General features: G+C 37.2%; 1 protein-coding gene and 1 long non-coding RNA gene across 5 annotated transcripts in view; one reads left to right on the forward strand and one right to left on the reverse strand.

Annotated features, from left to right (window-relative positions):
• Positions 1-15525, forward strand: part of LOC126756973 (sodium-dependent serotonin transporter) — a 33486-nt gene extending 17961 nt beyond the window's left edge. For all 4 annotated transcript variants that reach the window (XM_050470506.1, XM_050470507.1, XM_050470508.1 and 1 more), the window contains 6 exons: positions 8123-8333; positions 8408-8681; positions 8757-8935; positions 9046-9340; positions 14025-14225; positions 14293-15525. In XM_050470506.1, the coding sequence (XP_050326463.1) occupies positions 8123-8333; positions 8408-8681; positions 8757-8935; positions 9046-9340; positions 14025-14225; positions 14293-14538 (1406 nt within the window). In that variant the 3' untranslated portion in view covers positions 14539-15525. The remainder of the gene's footprint in view (positions 1-8122; positions 8334-8407; positions 8682-8756; positions 8936-9045; positions 9341-14024; positions 14226-14292) is intronic.
• On the reverse strand, positions 11213-14028 carry LOC126756999 (uncharacterized). Its single transcript, XR_007666669.1, has 2 exons — positions 11507-14028; positions 11213-11444 (listed from the first exon to the last, which is right to left on the reverse strand). It is a non-coding gene; the product is annotated as an uncharacterized LOC126756999 (long non-coding RNA).
• Positions 15526-16056: the final 531 nt, after the last annotated feature.

Raw genomic sequence — 16056 nt, forward strand, 5'->3', positions numbered from 1 at the left:
AAAATAATGAGAAAAAATAACAAAATATTATATAAAAAATTCTATTAAAAAAATCTTAATAAAATATTATAGAAGAAAATAATTACTAAATAAATAAACTTCTAACTTCTGCATGTTAAATTACAATTTCTTTTACACCAAAAATAAGGCGAAAAACATTGTTTGATAAAGGTTGGCTTTTATAGCATTTTTTTCTTATTTCTTTTATGCTCGTATGGCCAAATCAAGCCCGTTCCTATCAGGCAAAGGCAAACTTCAAGAGTTAAAAATAACAATTGCAATGTTTTCAAATTCTGGAGTTCGATTTTTATCATGAAAACAGGTACCAAAAAAAATTTTTTTCAACGGGATAATCAGTGTTTCATTTTGAAAAATTCTGCTTTCCCTTGATCTCGTAATCGATCTCTAGGAGGACTTCCAAAAAAGGTGCGTAGCGGCTAGAAACATTTTTCTGCTTAAAATTATCTCAAATCCCTAAATACTAACGAAATATATGATTACATAAGATGAATACAGGCATTGGTGGAATGACAAGTCATAATTTTGATTTTTGACAAAATGGCGGCTTTTCGAAAAAAAAACTTTTTTTTTTGATTTTTACTCTTCAGAGTGCCTTAACAAATCGAAATAACTCGTTTTTCTTCGATCATTACCTGAGAAATCTATCAAAAAAGGTCGTGTGTAATTCTGAAGTGGATCGGTCAAGCCGACAACATTTAGAGAAATTTTACTCACAAAAGCACTTTTAAAGTTTCGGGAGCCCATAACACTAAATTGAAAATTTTTTACAAATATAAAATGGAAATAACTTTAGGGACTTCCTGGCAGGAAGCTTTTAAGCTTTTTATGAAATTAAAAAAGCTTTACATAAAAGCTGCGCAATTTTACCCACAACAAAAGGATCGTTCAGAGACGAAACAGCAAAAAAGTGACACTGACAGCAGCACTGGAACATAATGGGGCATCGAGAAAGTACTTAGTGCTCCGCCACATACATTTTCTATATAACAGAATTTCTTTTAATTAAACTTACCTTGCTTGGAGGCAACGATGCGCCTATTTCATTATTGTTTATAACATATACTTTAACACGTTTTTTTATAGAAAACACTTTTACACACACACACGCATTTTTGCCATCACGCACGCACTACTTTTGCTATTTGCTAAAACCCTCTAAAAATGCATCTACAACATTTGGTTCACTCAATCACACATTGGAACTAACACAACTTGAAAATTTCGCACAAAAAACTGTACTTTAAACGATATTCCAAAAGTTATATGCGTTTTTCACAGATTTCGTGATGCGCGGCGTAAAAATAATTCGGAACTGACGCCTCAAGCTTAATGGCGCCGGAACTTTTACAAAACGCAGGGTTACATTTTTACCGAAAAGCGTCAAGTGGGGTATTCACAGTCAGTTATTATTTCATTAAATAAAATGTTTTTATGTAATTTTATAAAATGATTTTTTTAAGTAAAATGCAAACAAAATATTTTTAAAAACACCGTTATTTATAAGGATAATTAAAAATACATAAATATGTATCTAAAAAGTGATTAAAAAGAAAAAAAAAATTGTTTAACAGTTTCGCATAAAAAATATGTAAAAAATAAGAATATTTACATATATTTAGATCGAATGATGCCAGACCGTCAGAAAACATGTTTTCCAAAACCCTCAAAGGAATGGGAGCATCACTAAGTGAAGTGTATCGGTTAAAAAGGAGAGCAATAAATCGAAATTATTAAAAATTTTTTTAATTTTTAAAAAGTAAGTACTTATCAGGTCACTCCTGTAAATATACATGCTCCCAGAGCACAAAAAGTATATACCAAAATAATTACAAATGTATACATACATATATGTATGTACATATGTATGTATGTAATTGAATTAAAAATAATTTTGTAAATTTTAATTTGAACTAAATTTTAAATACTACAATAATATTTATCTCTATTATTTTCATATGGTAACTCTAACAAAATTCTAAAATACACAATTTATTATTTTAATAATTTATTATGCAAATACAACATTATCGTATAGTGAATACCACAATTACTACTAATTGTTTGAAAATACAGCGCTGTGCTGTCAAAGTTCCGGCGACATCTTTGTAGTTCCGAATATGTACATAAGTCTCCGCACGGTTTGTGAACAAATTCAAGCATAATTATGTGAATCGAATAACTATGGAAATAAAGTGTTGTGCGATAAAAAATTAAGTTGAATATGCGTTAAGCTGTAAATAATTGAAATAAATATGAGATCAATAGTTTTTATTAATTTTTTCAATGGAAATAAATATTGTGTGTCGTCAAGGCAATGTGCAAAGCTTTTTCGGTAAGAAATTATAAAGCGACGTGCGCAGCCTTGCGTTTCGCTTTTGCGGTGATTTCATGAGCTTTCAAGCTTTTATGGAAAGTTTGCTTTTGTTCGGTATTTTTTTACTCTTGCAATATGTTGCTACAGAGTATAATAATTTTTTTTCATTGTCACGCCCACAAAACGCAAAACGTATATATAAAGTGTTATAACTAAAGGACTGCAGTAGTGAGGGTCACCTGTGGTTGGAAAATATTTAAAAAGTGAGCGTAGCCTCGACCCCTAATCGGTTTAATCGGTTTAATCTACATATGTATCTCCCAAACCAGTCAAGCTCCTTACTTGTATTTACTAAATTCAAACAAATAATTAGAATCTTTGCAACCTATGTAATTCAGAGCAAAATTGCTGTGGCATCCAAACTGTTTGCTACTTATTATACGTGTATAGTGCTATCAAAATGTTGTTGCCCCGAACCGTTTCAATGAATTCATACTTGTATATTGACTACATAATTTAAAAAGTTTTATTTTTTACTGAAGTTAAAAATCTTTCTTTACCCTTTTATGCTTAAGTTCAGTCGAAGTTAACAATAAGAAGTTAGTAAGAATATCTTACAAAAACAAATGAACACTGCAGTTAGCTGTTCATACATATGTGTGTATGTTTATTCCCACATAACTCTATATACATAAAGGGTGATGCATTTCAAGGTACCCCACTTTTTAAACAAAAAACACAGAAACTTCTTTGTCTCGTATTTTTTGAAGATTATCTCTTTGTTGTTGGTCGCGGCTACGTCTCAGTTGGTCCATCCGTTGATCCGTTGATATTATACGACCCTGGTGGCCTATCAACTGAAGTGTTCTCTCAATATATCCATTGATTGTTTCGATGTGTGTTGTTGCTTTTTCATTGGAGTGTTTTTTTTTTTTTACGTGGCGGGTCCCAAACCCAGCGCACAACCCTATGCAGGGTATGTTTCGCCTTCTCACGTTGCGAGTTTTCGAGAGAAAAGTTCTGCGAAGGATTTATGGTCCTTTGCGCGTTGGCCACGGCGAATATCGCATTCGATGGAACGAGGAGCTGTACGAGATATACGACGACATTGACATAGTTCAGCGAATTAAAAGACAGCGGCTTCGCTGGCTAGGTCATGTTGTCCGAGTGGACGAAAACACTCCAGCTCTGAAAGTATTCGACGCAGTACCCGCCGGGGGAAGCAGAAGAAAAGGAAGACCTCCACTCCGTTGGAAGGACCAGGTGGAGAAGGACCTGGCTACGCTAGGAATATCCAATTGGCGCCACGTAGCGAAAAGAAGAAACGACTGGCGCGCTGTTGTTAACTCGGCTATAATCGCGTAAGCGGTGTCTACGCCAATTAAGAAGAAGAAGAAGTTTCGATGTGTGGGAAGCGGCGCCGTCTTGTTGACATTACCAAGATCACGCACTTAAATTTCAAGCATCAAATATTCGGTTATCATAAGGCAATAACGATGGTTACGCTCTCACCGGCATCATTTTTGAAGAAATATGGACCGATGATTCCACCGGCCTAAAAACCACACCAAACCGTTGCTTTTTTTCTGGATGAAATGGCAGCTCTTGAATCTCTTCAGGTTCCTCTTCGTCCCAAATGCGGCATTTTGATTGTTTACATACCCAATGAGCCAGTAATATATCTCACTACTGAACAAAATTTGGGTCGAAAACGTCGGATCTGTTTGGAACTTTTCAAGAGCCCATACCGCGAAGCGATGTGGCATGGGAAGGTCAAGCGGCTACAGTTCTTACACAAGCTGTATTTTGTCAAAAAAGCCTATTGAAAAATGTCCCTCTACTTCGTTCACGCGTTACAATTGCATCCAAGAGCATACATATTGTATATCACTCTTCCAAATCACACTGCCAACTATCTACTCAATGCCGCAAGTCTTAACAGTTCCAAAAGTTAACAAACTTTTGTGATAACAAATTTTTAATTCGATTTAATCTACATATTCAGTGTGCTATTGTTTTCGTTCATGTCCTCCCTCATCTATTTTTTGCCAGTTCTGCTTGCAACTGACATATTTTGAAAACTCAAACAGGCAGATGAATTTTATATGTTATATATATGTATGTATATATACATATGTATATAATATGATATATGTATATGAATATAGATATCTGTGTATTTTCACGCCTTGTTGACTCGTTGCGCTTGTATATTTACGAGGGCGATTGTGCCCATATCTTCCAAGTCATCTTTAGCGCACAATTAGCTGGCAATCCATGGTGTAGATGAAACTTTCTCACACATATGTACAAACATACATATTTATATAGATTGAATATATGTGTATACAAGTACATACTCGTAAATGCATTAAATTTGAATTGAAGTCGCTGATAGAAACATTTAAATGTGCCGGGTTGCGTGCCCAACGCTGTTAACATGTGTCTGTATGTATGTTTGTATATAGTTTTAATTTCATTACTTTGTTCATTCCTCATTACGTTTTCATTGACTGCAAATATTAGGTTTATTAATACAATTCTTTTCCATAAACACATTTGTTTGGCAAGGCGTTCACTGCCCAGCTAAAAGTAAGTTGTTGTAGATAGAGACATATGTATTTGCTTGTAAAAGTTCCTTCTAAAGAAATTTTAAGTATTTGGCCTTGAGAGCCGAGGTGCATACTGCTTGGATTCCCTCTGTCGTCTCAAAATGCTTGCCTTTTATTGGACTTTTCAGGCAAGGAAACAAAAAAAATACTGGAGGCCACATCTGGGCTGTAAGGCGGCTGCGGAAGCGTTGGTATGCCGGCCTTGGGGTAGTTGTTCACAAGAAAGGCGGTGTGAGGGGCGTTGTCGTGGTGCAATTTCCAATCGGCTGCGATGTCTTTTTGGAGCCGATTGACAATTCGTTTGAGTCTCTTGAGGACTTCCACGTAAAACTTGGCGTTGACGGTTTGTCCAGGAGGAACAAATTCATGGTGGTCGATGCCTTTGATGTCAAAAAATACAATGAGCATCGTTTACACTTTGGATTTGCTCATTCTTCTGGTCTTCATCAGCGAACTATTCCTGGCCCTCCAAAAAGGCCTGGTGCCACCGAAACACACCACTTCTTGCTAAAGCAATATCTGGGTAAACCTGCTCATCAATCAAACGTCTCTGTCGCGGATTTACCGAGTTTCGCACAGAATATATGTATATATGTATTTTATAGGGTCTACGACTATTCTTTCGGATGTTACAAACTTATTGTGGCAAACTTATTGCCTGTTCAGGATAAAAAAATTAACTTATCCCTTTTACTTTTAAGCTGTTCGACTAAATCGACTGATTTTCATCTACCACGAGAAAAGAGAGATTCATGAAAAATCACACTGCTATAAGAACTTTAGCACGTGGTCTAAGAAATAAAGCGACATTACCAAAACCGAAAGATATTCATAGTTAAACGTTGTTTATTGAACTTGGCTGTCAACTTGGCTTTCATTTTAAAAATTTTCTAAGATCCGGTATAACCGCCAAAACTCTACCTTGAATAAACATATAGTTATGCCACAACTCCAACTATATGAGACCCTTCACTGTGCTTTAAAACGTTAACCTTCACTAAAAAGAAATGGCCAACAGTTCAATCGGCTTGCTTGTGCTTCAAATCAATGAAGAAAACGCTCTTCAGACAAATGCCTTATCACTTAAGGTTCCACTACTTTTTATTCATGCACTCATACATACACAGTCACATAGTTTCAAGTGGCTTGCGAGGAAATCCCCGTTGACACTGCTTTGTGGTATTTGCTCAACAAGTGTTTGCTTAGTCAACTTTTATTAAATCAACTACTATAGTCAAAGTGCAAGTGGAAAGTGATTGAAAGGAAACGAACGTTCGGCAAAGAAAGTACAAAGGAAACCATTACCGTAAGCGCGCATAGGTAAAAGGGGGTGTGACTGATTACCTACAACCATACATATTTTGCCGTTATGTCAGGGCGTTAGTAATGTTAGTAAGTAAAGAATAAATATGTCCTCATTTCGAGTGATATTTGAACCTTTTTCAAAATGTTTATGCAGGGTCTGTGAATGGACAATAAAATGAAGATGGTGTTGAAAAATGTTGTAATTGCCTAAAAGCGAGGAATAATAAGAAGATACTTGAATTTTTTATGTTACAAAGTTCGAATTTTTTTAACAGTGATGACCAAAAAATAATATTTATTCTATTCCAGGCATTCCCAAACTGGGCAATGTCCAATAAAAAATGTTTCATACAAAGTTTTGTTGTTTTTGCAGCGCCTGAAAACATTCCTGAAGTAATGTGGGGGAAAGCTGTGGGTTGAAAGTCCTTGGCCGGATAAAAGTCCAGGTCCATTCCGGTTACGTAGACCCGAATGTCGCGGAAATGACATAGGTTTCAATATTGAGCGGTCAGAATATATGACTGCTATATTTTATAGTGGTCCGATATCGGCAATTCCCACAAATAAGTAGCTTCTTAGGAAGAAGGGAACGTGAGCAAAATTCAAACACTAAGAGACTGGTTTGGGTATGTACAGATGAACAGGCGAACATGGTTAAAGCAACTCAACTCGTCACGCTAATCATCAACCAAGTTGTATATAATAAAAATTAATGACAAAAAAATCGGATATTGCAGTTTTCACATAAATTTTGAGGTTATGTGAAATAGATGTAAATACATCTTTTTATTACCTACAATGTTGCCATTTAACTATTTTTCATAGAACTTGCAGTTTTGCCGGAAATCGAGGAAAATCATGTGTAAACCTAAATAATTCAACCACACCTCTTCCTTTCTTCTTACCGTCCTCAGATCAAGCGTAAATTAATTTTCCTTTCATTTTTGTTCATTATCTTTCTACTCCAATAAATTTCATCCTACTATGACTTTTATGTACTCAAATATTATCGGCACTGGCCCAATATATGGTATTTAAAGATTTCCTGAAAAAAAAAAAATTCTGGAGTACTGGCGATCCATCCTCTCATTTCTTCTACTTTATTGACGTAGACACCGCATACGCGGTTATATGCGGATTCCCGAATGCGCGCGAGTCGTTCTTGCTTTTCCCTGTTTGGCGTTAATTGGAGATTCCAAGTGTAGTCAGGTCCTTCTCCACCTGGTCTTACCAACGAAGTAGAGGTCTTCCCCTTACATTTTTTTACAAACGATTCTTTTTTCTTTCGAGTAGCTTAGGACTTCCGATCTTAGGCCAAGTATCTTCTGGGTGGTCAAAAAACATGCGTTTGAAGGCGAGCTAAAGTGAGAAGGCGAAACATCCCTTCCCAAGGTTATGCGATGAGTTCGAAACCCGCCACGTAAAAAACACACCAACAAATGGGGAAAAAATAGAAGGCATCTCCCCTTTTAATCCAAGTGTGTAGCCATGTCTTTCTCCCCCTGCTCTTTCCAACGGAGTGGAGGTCTTCCTCTTTCCATTCCCTTGGGAGTGGCCAGAAACGATTCCTTTACATATGGCTCCAGCTGCTTACGACTTCCGATCTTAGGCCAAGTATCTTCTGGGTGGTCAAAAAACATCCGTTTGAAGACGAGCTAAAGTGAAAAGGCGAAACATCCGTCCCCAGGGTTGTGCACTGGGTTCGAAACCCGCCACGTAAAAAACACCCCAACAAATGGAGAAAAAAAAGAAGGCATCTCCTCTTTTACCAAATTTAAACTAAATACAGCTTTAACTTATAAGCATTTATGTAACCACTAAGCATTCCAAGCGTTCAACATCCTCTTTACGTTCCTTCTCATACAAACAGGTGTCGGTTACGCCATTTGCCTAATTGATGTTTATATGGGCATGTACTACAACACGATAATCGGCTGGGCGGTTTACTATCTATTCGCATCGTTCACATCAACCCTACCGTGGACGTCTTGTGGCAATTCGTGGAACACCAATAGTTGCATGCCAGTAACGAACGAAAATTTCACCGATAAGGCGACCACACCAGCCAAGGAGTTCTTCGAGTGAGTAATTTTAAGGCGACAACTTTGAAACAATTGTAAATCTAGTTTGAATTTTTATTGCCAACTAAACGCAGACGCATGGTACTCGAGCAGTACAAATCGGATGGCTTGGACTATATGGGTCCCATTAAGCCCACATTGGCTTTATGCGTCTTTGGCGTATTTATTTTGGTGTACTTTTCGCTGTGGAAGGGTGTGCGCAGCGCTGGCAAGGTTGTGTGGGTAACAGCATTGGCGCCATATGTGGTGCTTTTCATATTATTGGTGCGCGGTGTGTCGCTGCCAGGCGCAATGGAGGGCATACGGTATTATCTGACGCCCGAGTGGCACAAATTGCAGAACTCTAAGGTAATGCTTTCAGCATACTTAAATGTTAATTTTTACTATTTTTTCTAATGCCAAAAATGTGCTTTGCTACGACAGGTTTGGATCGATGCCGCCTCGCAGATATTCTTTTCGCTTGGTCCCGGTTTCGGCACATTGCTCGCATTATCTAGTTACAATAAATTCAATAACAATTGCTATCGAGACGCGTTGATAACGAGTAGCGTTAATTGTTTGACGAGCTTTCTGGCGGGTTTCGTGATATTTTCAGTATTAGGGTGCGTATAAAAAAAAATATTTAAAAAAAATCTAGTAAATGTATTTAAAAAAACGTGTCTATTACTTTAATATCATAAATATTTATATATTTTTTTCTTTTCACCTCCAGCTACATGGCACATGTGCAGAAGACCTCAATTGATAAGGTGGGTCTGGAAGGTCCTGGTCTTGTGTTCATTGTCTATCCGGAGGCCATAGCCACAATGAGCGGCTCAGTTTTCTGGTCCATCATATTCTTTCTCATGCTCATCACATTGGGTTTGGATAGCACATTTGGCGGTTTGGAGGCTATGATAACCGCGCTCTGTGATGAATATCCACGCGCCATTGGTCGACGCCGCGAAATCTTTGTGCTGCTACTTTTGGCTTGCATCTACCTGTGCGCGCTGCCGACTATGACTTATGTGAGTACTATGCGTATATAAGATTAACATAATTATATATACACATACATTAGGGTGGGTAAAAAACGAATCTTTTTTCGCTTGGTACTTTCAAAAATAAGTATGAGACCTTAATTGTAACGGGAAGGTCCTCCACCTTAAAATTTTCTATTTTTGTCTTATTTTTAAATTTGAAGTTATATTATTTTAAGTAAATTTTTTTTCCCGAAAACTTTGTAACTCAATGAAAAAAAAAATCATTATATTGGGTAGTCGAAAAAGTATTTTCGTATTTTGTCAATAAAAATACCAAAAAAAAAATTGGGGAAGTTGTAAAAAAGTTACAGCTGTTAAAAAAATTAGTAAAAATAATGAAGAAATTATATATTTTGAAATATTTACATAAGAAAGGGAAGAATGAAACGCAAGCCACCAATGAAATTTGTGAAGTTTACGAAGACGATGCTGTATCAGTTCGTGTAGCACAACAATGGTTCGCTCGCTTCCGTTCTGGAAATTTCGATGTGAAATATGCACCTCGCTCTGGTCGACCTATCGTTGAAAAAGTCGATGAAATTATGGAAACGATTGACAAGGACTGTCACATAAGCGGTTTTGAACCATTTTAAAAAGACTGGCTACAAAAAGATGCTCGATGTTTGGGTACCACATGAATTGTCTGTAAAAAATTTAATGGACCGAATTAACATCTGTGATTCTTTGCTGAAACGAAATGAAATCGAACCATTTCTCAAGCGAATGATAGCAGGAGACGAAAAGTGGATCAAATAAGACAATAATGTACGAAAAATATCATGGTCCAAGCGTGATGAAGCTCAAGAAATGGACGCAAAGCCAGTATTGACGCCACGAAAGGTTATGCTGAGTATTTGGTGGGATTGGAAAGGAATCATACACTATGAGCTGCCACAGCCTGATCGAACGATTGATTCTACATTTTACTATCAACAACTGATGAGATTGAAGCAAGCAATCGAAAAAACGGGCCGAACTGATCAACAGTATCGTCTTCCATCAGGACAACATCTTTGGTGACTCGGCAAAAAGTGGAAGAGCTTGGCTGGGGAGTTTTGATGCATCCACCATATAGCCCTGACCATTTGTTTCGGTCAATGCAGAACTCCCTTAATGGAGTAAATTTGGCTTCAAGAGAAACCTCTGAAAATTACTTGTCGCAGTTTTTTGCCGAGAAACCAGAAAAGTTTTACACTGATAGAATATTGTTTCCAGCGGAAAAATGGCTAAAAGTGGTCGACCAAAGTGGTTCGTTAAAATTTATTAAAATTCATTAAAGTTCATTATAAATGTAAAAAAATAAGTTGAAGTTTCATTAGAAATACGAAAAGACTTTTTCGACTACTCAATAAATCAGAAAACTCATAATTATGTACGAAATACAAAAAAATACAAATCAACTTGGGAAACAATGGACACCCAAATATACATACATACATAGAGTTCTTCTTCTTAATTGGCGTAGAAACCGCTTAAGCGATTATAGCCGAGTTAACAACAGCGCGCCAGTCGTTTCTTCTTCTCGCTACGTGGCGCCAATTGGATATTCCAAGCGAAGCCAGGTCCTTCTCCACTTGGTCCTTCCAACGGAGTGGAGGTCTTCCTCTTCCTCTGCTTCCCCCGGCGGGTATTGCGTCGAATATTTTCAGAGCTGGAGTGTTTTCGTCCATCCGGACAACATGACCTAGCCAGCGTAGCCGCTGTCTTTTAATTCGCTGAACTATGTCGATGTCGTCGTATATCTCGTACAGCTCATCGTTCCATCGAATGCGGTATTCGCCGTGGCTAACGCGCAAAGGACCATAAATCTTTCAAAATACATAGAGTTAGATGGGTTTAATATTCAGAACCACAGAATTGCATTAATTAATTTGGCTTAATTTTATTAGGCACCGCTCAATCCTGAAGCTATTTAGCAAATACATTTATTCATTTATCTTGCTAGTCAATCAGCCACTAAACGTACCACACGACGAGTGCTTTCTAGTGTTTATCTAATAAATGATTTTGTTTCGTTTACTTTTTTCCCTTTTCCGACGCATAAGTTATTACTTTATGCTTATTCGCAGTGCATTAACTCTATCTTGACCTGCATAAATAAATTTCACACTCACCTTCAACATTTGACTATGTGTATGTGTGTTGCCCTACCTTTTCAGCTTTCTTTCCATAAGCAACCGATAAGTCCTTCTGCCTTGCGGTTCACCAGCGCTATGGCTCGGCTTATAACTCAACAGCAACACAGCCAGGTGGTCAACTTAAGTGGCTTCCATTGTAAAGCCAATTGTGTGATGCCTCCGTTTTGTGAATGTGTATTTGTGTGTACATGTCTGCCTGTCAGCTAACGTGCACTTTTGTTTACTTCCTTTCTTGCCACACTTGCTTCCAACGTCTCAAGCTTTAGCGCCATTTTTAACACCTGTCAGCGTTGGTAAACATCAGTGATTGTTGATTTTATTTATTGTTGCTTTTATATAGGCCACCCACTTGTCTCCACAGGCAACTACCAGCGCTCCGCTTAACGGCTTTAAGCTGTAGTATGGCAAAGAAGGGATAATGGACCTTATCACTCTCTTTGATTGCATTAGAAATTATAATTTCACGCATTTAGTCGTGTTTCAATTGATGTGCGCATAATCAGTGTTGATACTCTTTGGCACCGCCAGGCCGGTTGTGTGCCTACTTAGGCTTTTATGTATGTTGGGGGTACCAAATAAATATGCAACAAAAAAAAAATAATCGAGATATCTGGAGGTGCTAAGTGATAAATCTAGGAAAGGTTTCAACTTGATTGATATGTTTCTTGGAAGTGGCAAAGAATTTTTTATTTTTTTCATCGAGATACTGAAGTGTGTTTTGAGTTTAGGAATCTATAATTGACAAATACTAGGCATAACTTCAAGAAAATCTGCGAATATGACTATAGAATCACCAAAATACGAGTCACTCAGCAAAGGACTACCTTCAAAGAAGAAGGTTACATTACTCAACAAATCTGAAGGAAAAAATTGCGACTGCTAAGAGGTCTGTGGGGTATTTGAGTTGTCCTGATTACGTATTTGGAGTTCAAAAATTTGCCATCACGTAAATATATTTTTGTCATTTTAGTCCATTGTGGTGGTTTGACCCCTACATCCCTTTTACTTATTCTTCTCTATCGGCGTAGACACCGCTTACGCGGATATAGTCGAGTTTATAAAAGCGCGATAGTCCTTCTTCTTTTTCGCTGTTTGGCGCCAATAAGATTCCAAGCGTAGCCAGGTCCTCCACCTGGTCTTTACAACGGAGTGAGGGTCTTTCTCTTCTTCAGCTTTCGCTGGCGGCTACTGCGTCGAATACTCTCAGAGCTGAAGTGTTCATTCGAATGAGAAAACCTAGCCAATGTAGCCGCTGTCTTTTAATTCGCTGAACTATGTTCAATGTCGTCGTATATCTCATACAGCTCATCGTTCCATCGAATGCGATATTCGCCGTGGCCAATGCGCAAAGGACCATAAATCTTTCGCAGAACTTTTCTCTCGAAAACTCGCAACACCGGTTCATCAGATGTTGTCATCGTCTAGGCCTCTGCACCATATAGCAGGACGGAGATGATGAGTGATTCGTAGAATTTGGTCTTTGGTCATCGACCTTACTGCTCAATTGCCTATTCAGTCCCAAGTAGCACCTGTTTGCCAAAGTTATTCTGCGTCGGATTTTGAAGCTGATGTTGTGGTTCCAAGATAGACGGAATTATGTACAACTTCGAAGTTACGACTGCGACAGTGACGTGTGAGCGAAGTCGCCAGTGCGACGACTATTTTTTTGATGATAGGAGATATTTCGTCTTGCCTCGTTCACTACCTGACCCAAATTATTTTTCCTGGAGTAGTTAGAAGAAGTCGCACGAAAGAGAGTCACCTTGTCTGATACCTCGTTTGGTATCACATGACTCGAAGAAATCTTTCCCTTTCCTGACGGAGCTTTCAGTATTGCTCAACGTCAGTTTACAAAGTCGTATTAGATTTGCGGGGATTCCAAATTTAGATCTTAAGGCAGCTCCTTTTCGGGTTGTCAAAGGCAGCTCTCACGGTAATTGGCGCAGATTGTAAGATCTCCCTTTTTGTGTATTGGGCGAAGCACACTTAAATACCCATCGTCGAACATGCTTTTGTCCGACCATAATCTACAAAGAAGCTGGTGCATGCTTCTTATCAGCTCTTCGCCGCCGTATTTGAATAGCTCGGCCGGCATTCCATCGGCCTCCTCCGCTATGTTGGTCTTCAGACGGGTAATTCTTAATCGAACTTCCTCATAGTCGGGCAATGGAACGTGCACGTCGTCATCGATTGGGGAATCGGTTGCTCTGGAGATGAATCACTAGATCACCTCTGGGGGTTCTACAAGAATACACTCTGGACTCGAAAACTTCTGTTAGTCGCCACATCTTTTCGTATAATTTTCGAACATTAGCCCTTTAGGTGCTTTTTAAAAAGGATCTATTGTAAAAACTAATACTGCTTTTACTAACTTAGTCCATACAGCAATCAGCGGGTATGGTTGGTTGAATCGCGAGAACTCTGCTTGAAAGAACCTTTTAGAAAACTTGCCTATGCGAGTACTACTTTAAAACATATTTTTATAAACAATATACTTTATCGTCTATTTTTTATATAATAAAAATTTCTAGGGCGGCGTGTTCTTGGTAAACTTCTTGAACGTGTACGGACCCGGTCTGGCTATATTATTCGTGGTATTCGTGGAAGCGGCTGGCGTGTTTTGGTTTTACGGCGTCGATCGTTTCTCTGAAGATGTGGAACAGATGTTGGGCATTAAACCGGGTATTTTCTGGCGCATCTGTTGGACTTATATAAGTCCGGTATTTTTACTGGTTAGTAAACATTTATTACATAATACATAAATTATAGACGAGTTAAGTTGCAAATGCTTACTTGCAGGCCATTTTTATATTCTCCATACTCGGCTATGAGGAAATGTTGGGCGAAGAATACCAGTACCCCGAATGGAGCATTAAAGTCGGCTGGGCTGTCACCTGCTCCTCGGTACTCTGCATACCGATGTACATCATTTACAAGTTCGTATTTGCGTCCAAAGGTGATTGTCGTGAGCGCTATCGAGACGCCTTCAAAGTGCCACCGCATTGTGGCTCAGTATTGCCAGGCCAACAAGGCACCACTGTGTGACATGATTCCGAAAAAGCAATGCAGCCATCAAACAAATTAGTACTTGATGGCACTTGGACGAAGCAGTTGAATGTGCAAACGACTGCTGCCGAGGAGAGTGAAGTAAATAAAACTTTTATAGAAACTATTAAAACCAATATGTGTAGCTTCGAACGTTTAGCTGGTGTGGGAGAGAGTTATTCACCAACAACAAATACAACTTATCAAACAACAAATAATATAATTGATTTAAATAGTTATTATGCATATTACACAAATAATCTTAATTACGGTTATATATGCGAAATTTCGCCAAAAAGTACCGTTGAGGCAGGTACACATAGCGCGGAAACGGAAAGCGTACAGCATAATGTACCACATTTGGAGTGGACTTTTCGTCCAAATAGACAGGAAGCTGTTGAGGAACGAAATAGCGGCATTTATGAGGAAGTAAATATAACAGATTTCTATGCGACAGACACTGTACACAATAACCCAAGCCAAGATACTGATATTAATAGTTTAAGTTATAAATATGCAAGCAATCGTACAGTGGCAAACACAGCTGTTAATTGCAATGACAGTTGCAAAGCCACGGTTAGTAAACGTAGTAATAATAGCAGCAATGTTACTTGTAGTGCTAATGTTAATGTTAATGCTAATGTTAATTGTAATAATGTTAGTAGTATGCAAAATGCGAAAAACATTTGTAAATTAAATGCAACTCACGAAATTGCTGAGGACAATAACTATGCAATGATACTCAGCAGTTGTAAGCCGCTTAAATTTTCATTTGCCAGCGAATGGTTGGTTTAGCTAAGTGCAGTAATCAACTATGTGCTATAAATATGCTAAGTACTACAAGGAAAAATCTGTAACTGAAATGAAATTAAGTGTGACGCAATTTGTTGTTATCGTAATTAAGAAATAATTTCTGGATGTATGGTGGGGGTGGCAAAATTATCGGCAGGGAAAATTTAGCAAGACAGCCATTTGCTAAATTTTCCACAGAAATGAAAGAAAAAGAAAAAAGAAATTGAAGAGGCAAAATTTTATACGCAAACAACTTTGTATGTATGTATGAAATACTTGATACTGAAAAATGTTTAAAATAAATAATACTTTATTTTTTTGTTTGAAAAGTACATAATTTGGAAAAATTCAAAAAAAATATGAAATAATATAAAAATATTTTACTTCGAAAATTTTAATAAAAAAAAATGTTTAAAATCACGTTTTATTAAAAAAATTACTTTGAATAATGCTTAAAAAAAATTTTTTTCAATAATTTAAAAAAAAAAACTTTTAAGTAGTAATGATTAAATATGTTGATTTGTGAAAGAAAATAATAACAAAGATTATTATTATTTTAAATTAATTTAAATTTAATGTTAATTCATTTTTTTGATGGGTTTGAAAAAAGTTTGAAATAATAAATAAAAATATTTAAGTTCGAAAATTTAAATTTTTGAAAAAATATTTCAAACACATTTTAATAAAATAATTACTTTGAACAATATATTAAAAACAGAACTTGTT

Source organism: Bactrocera neohumeralis, chromosome 4, assembly GCF_024586455.1.
Source record: "Bactrocera neohumeralis isolate Rockhampton chromosome 4, APGP_CSIRO_Bneo_wtdbg2-racon-allhic-juicebox.fasta_v2, whole genome shotgun sequence".
Taxonomy (NCBI): Eukaryota; Metazoa; Arthropoda; class Insecta; order Diptera; family Tephritidae; genus Bactrocera; species Bactrocera neohumeralis.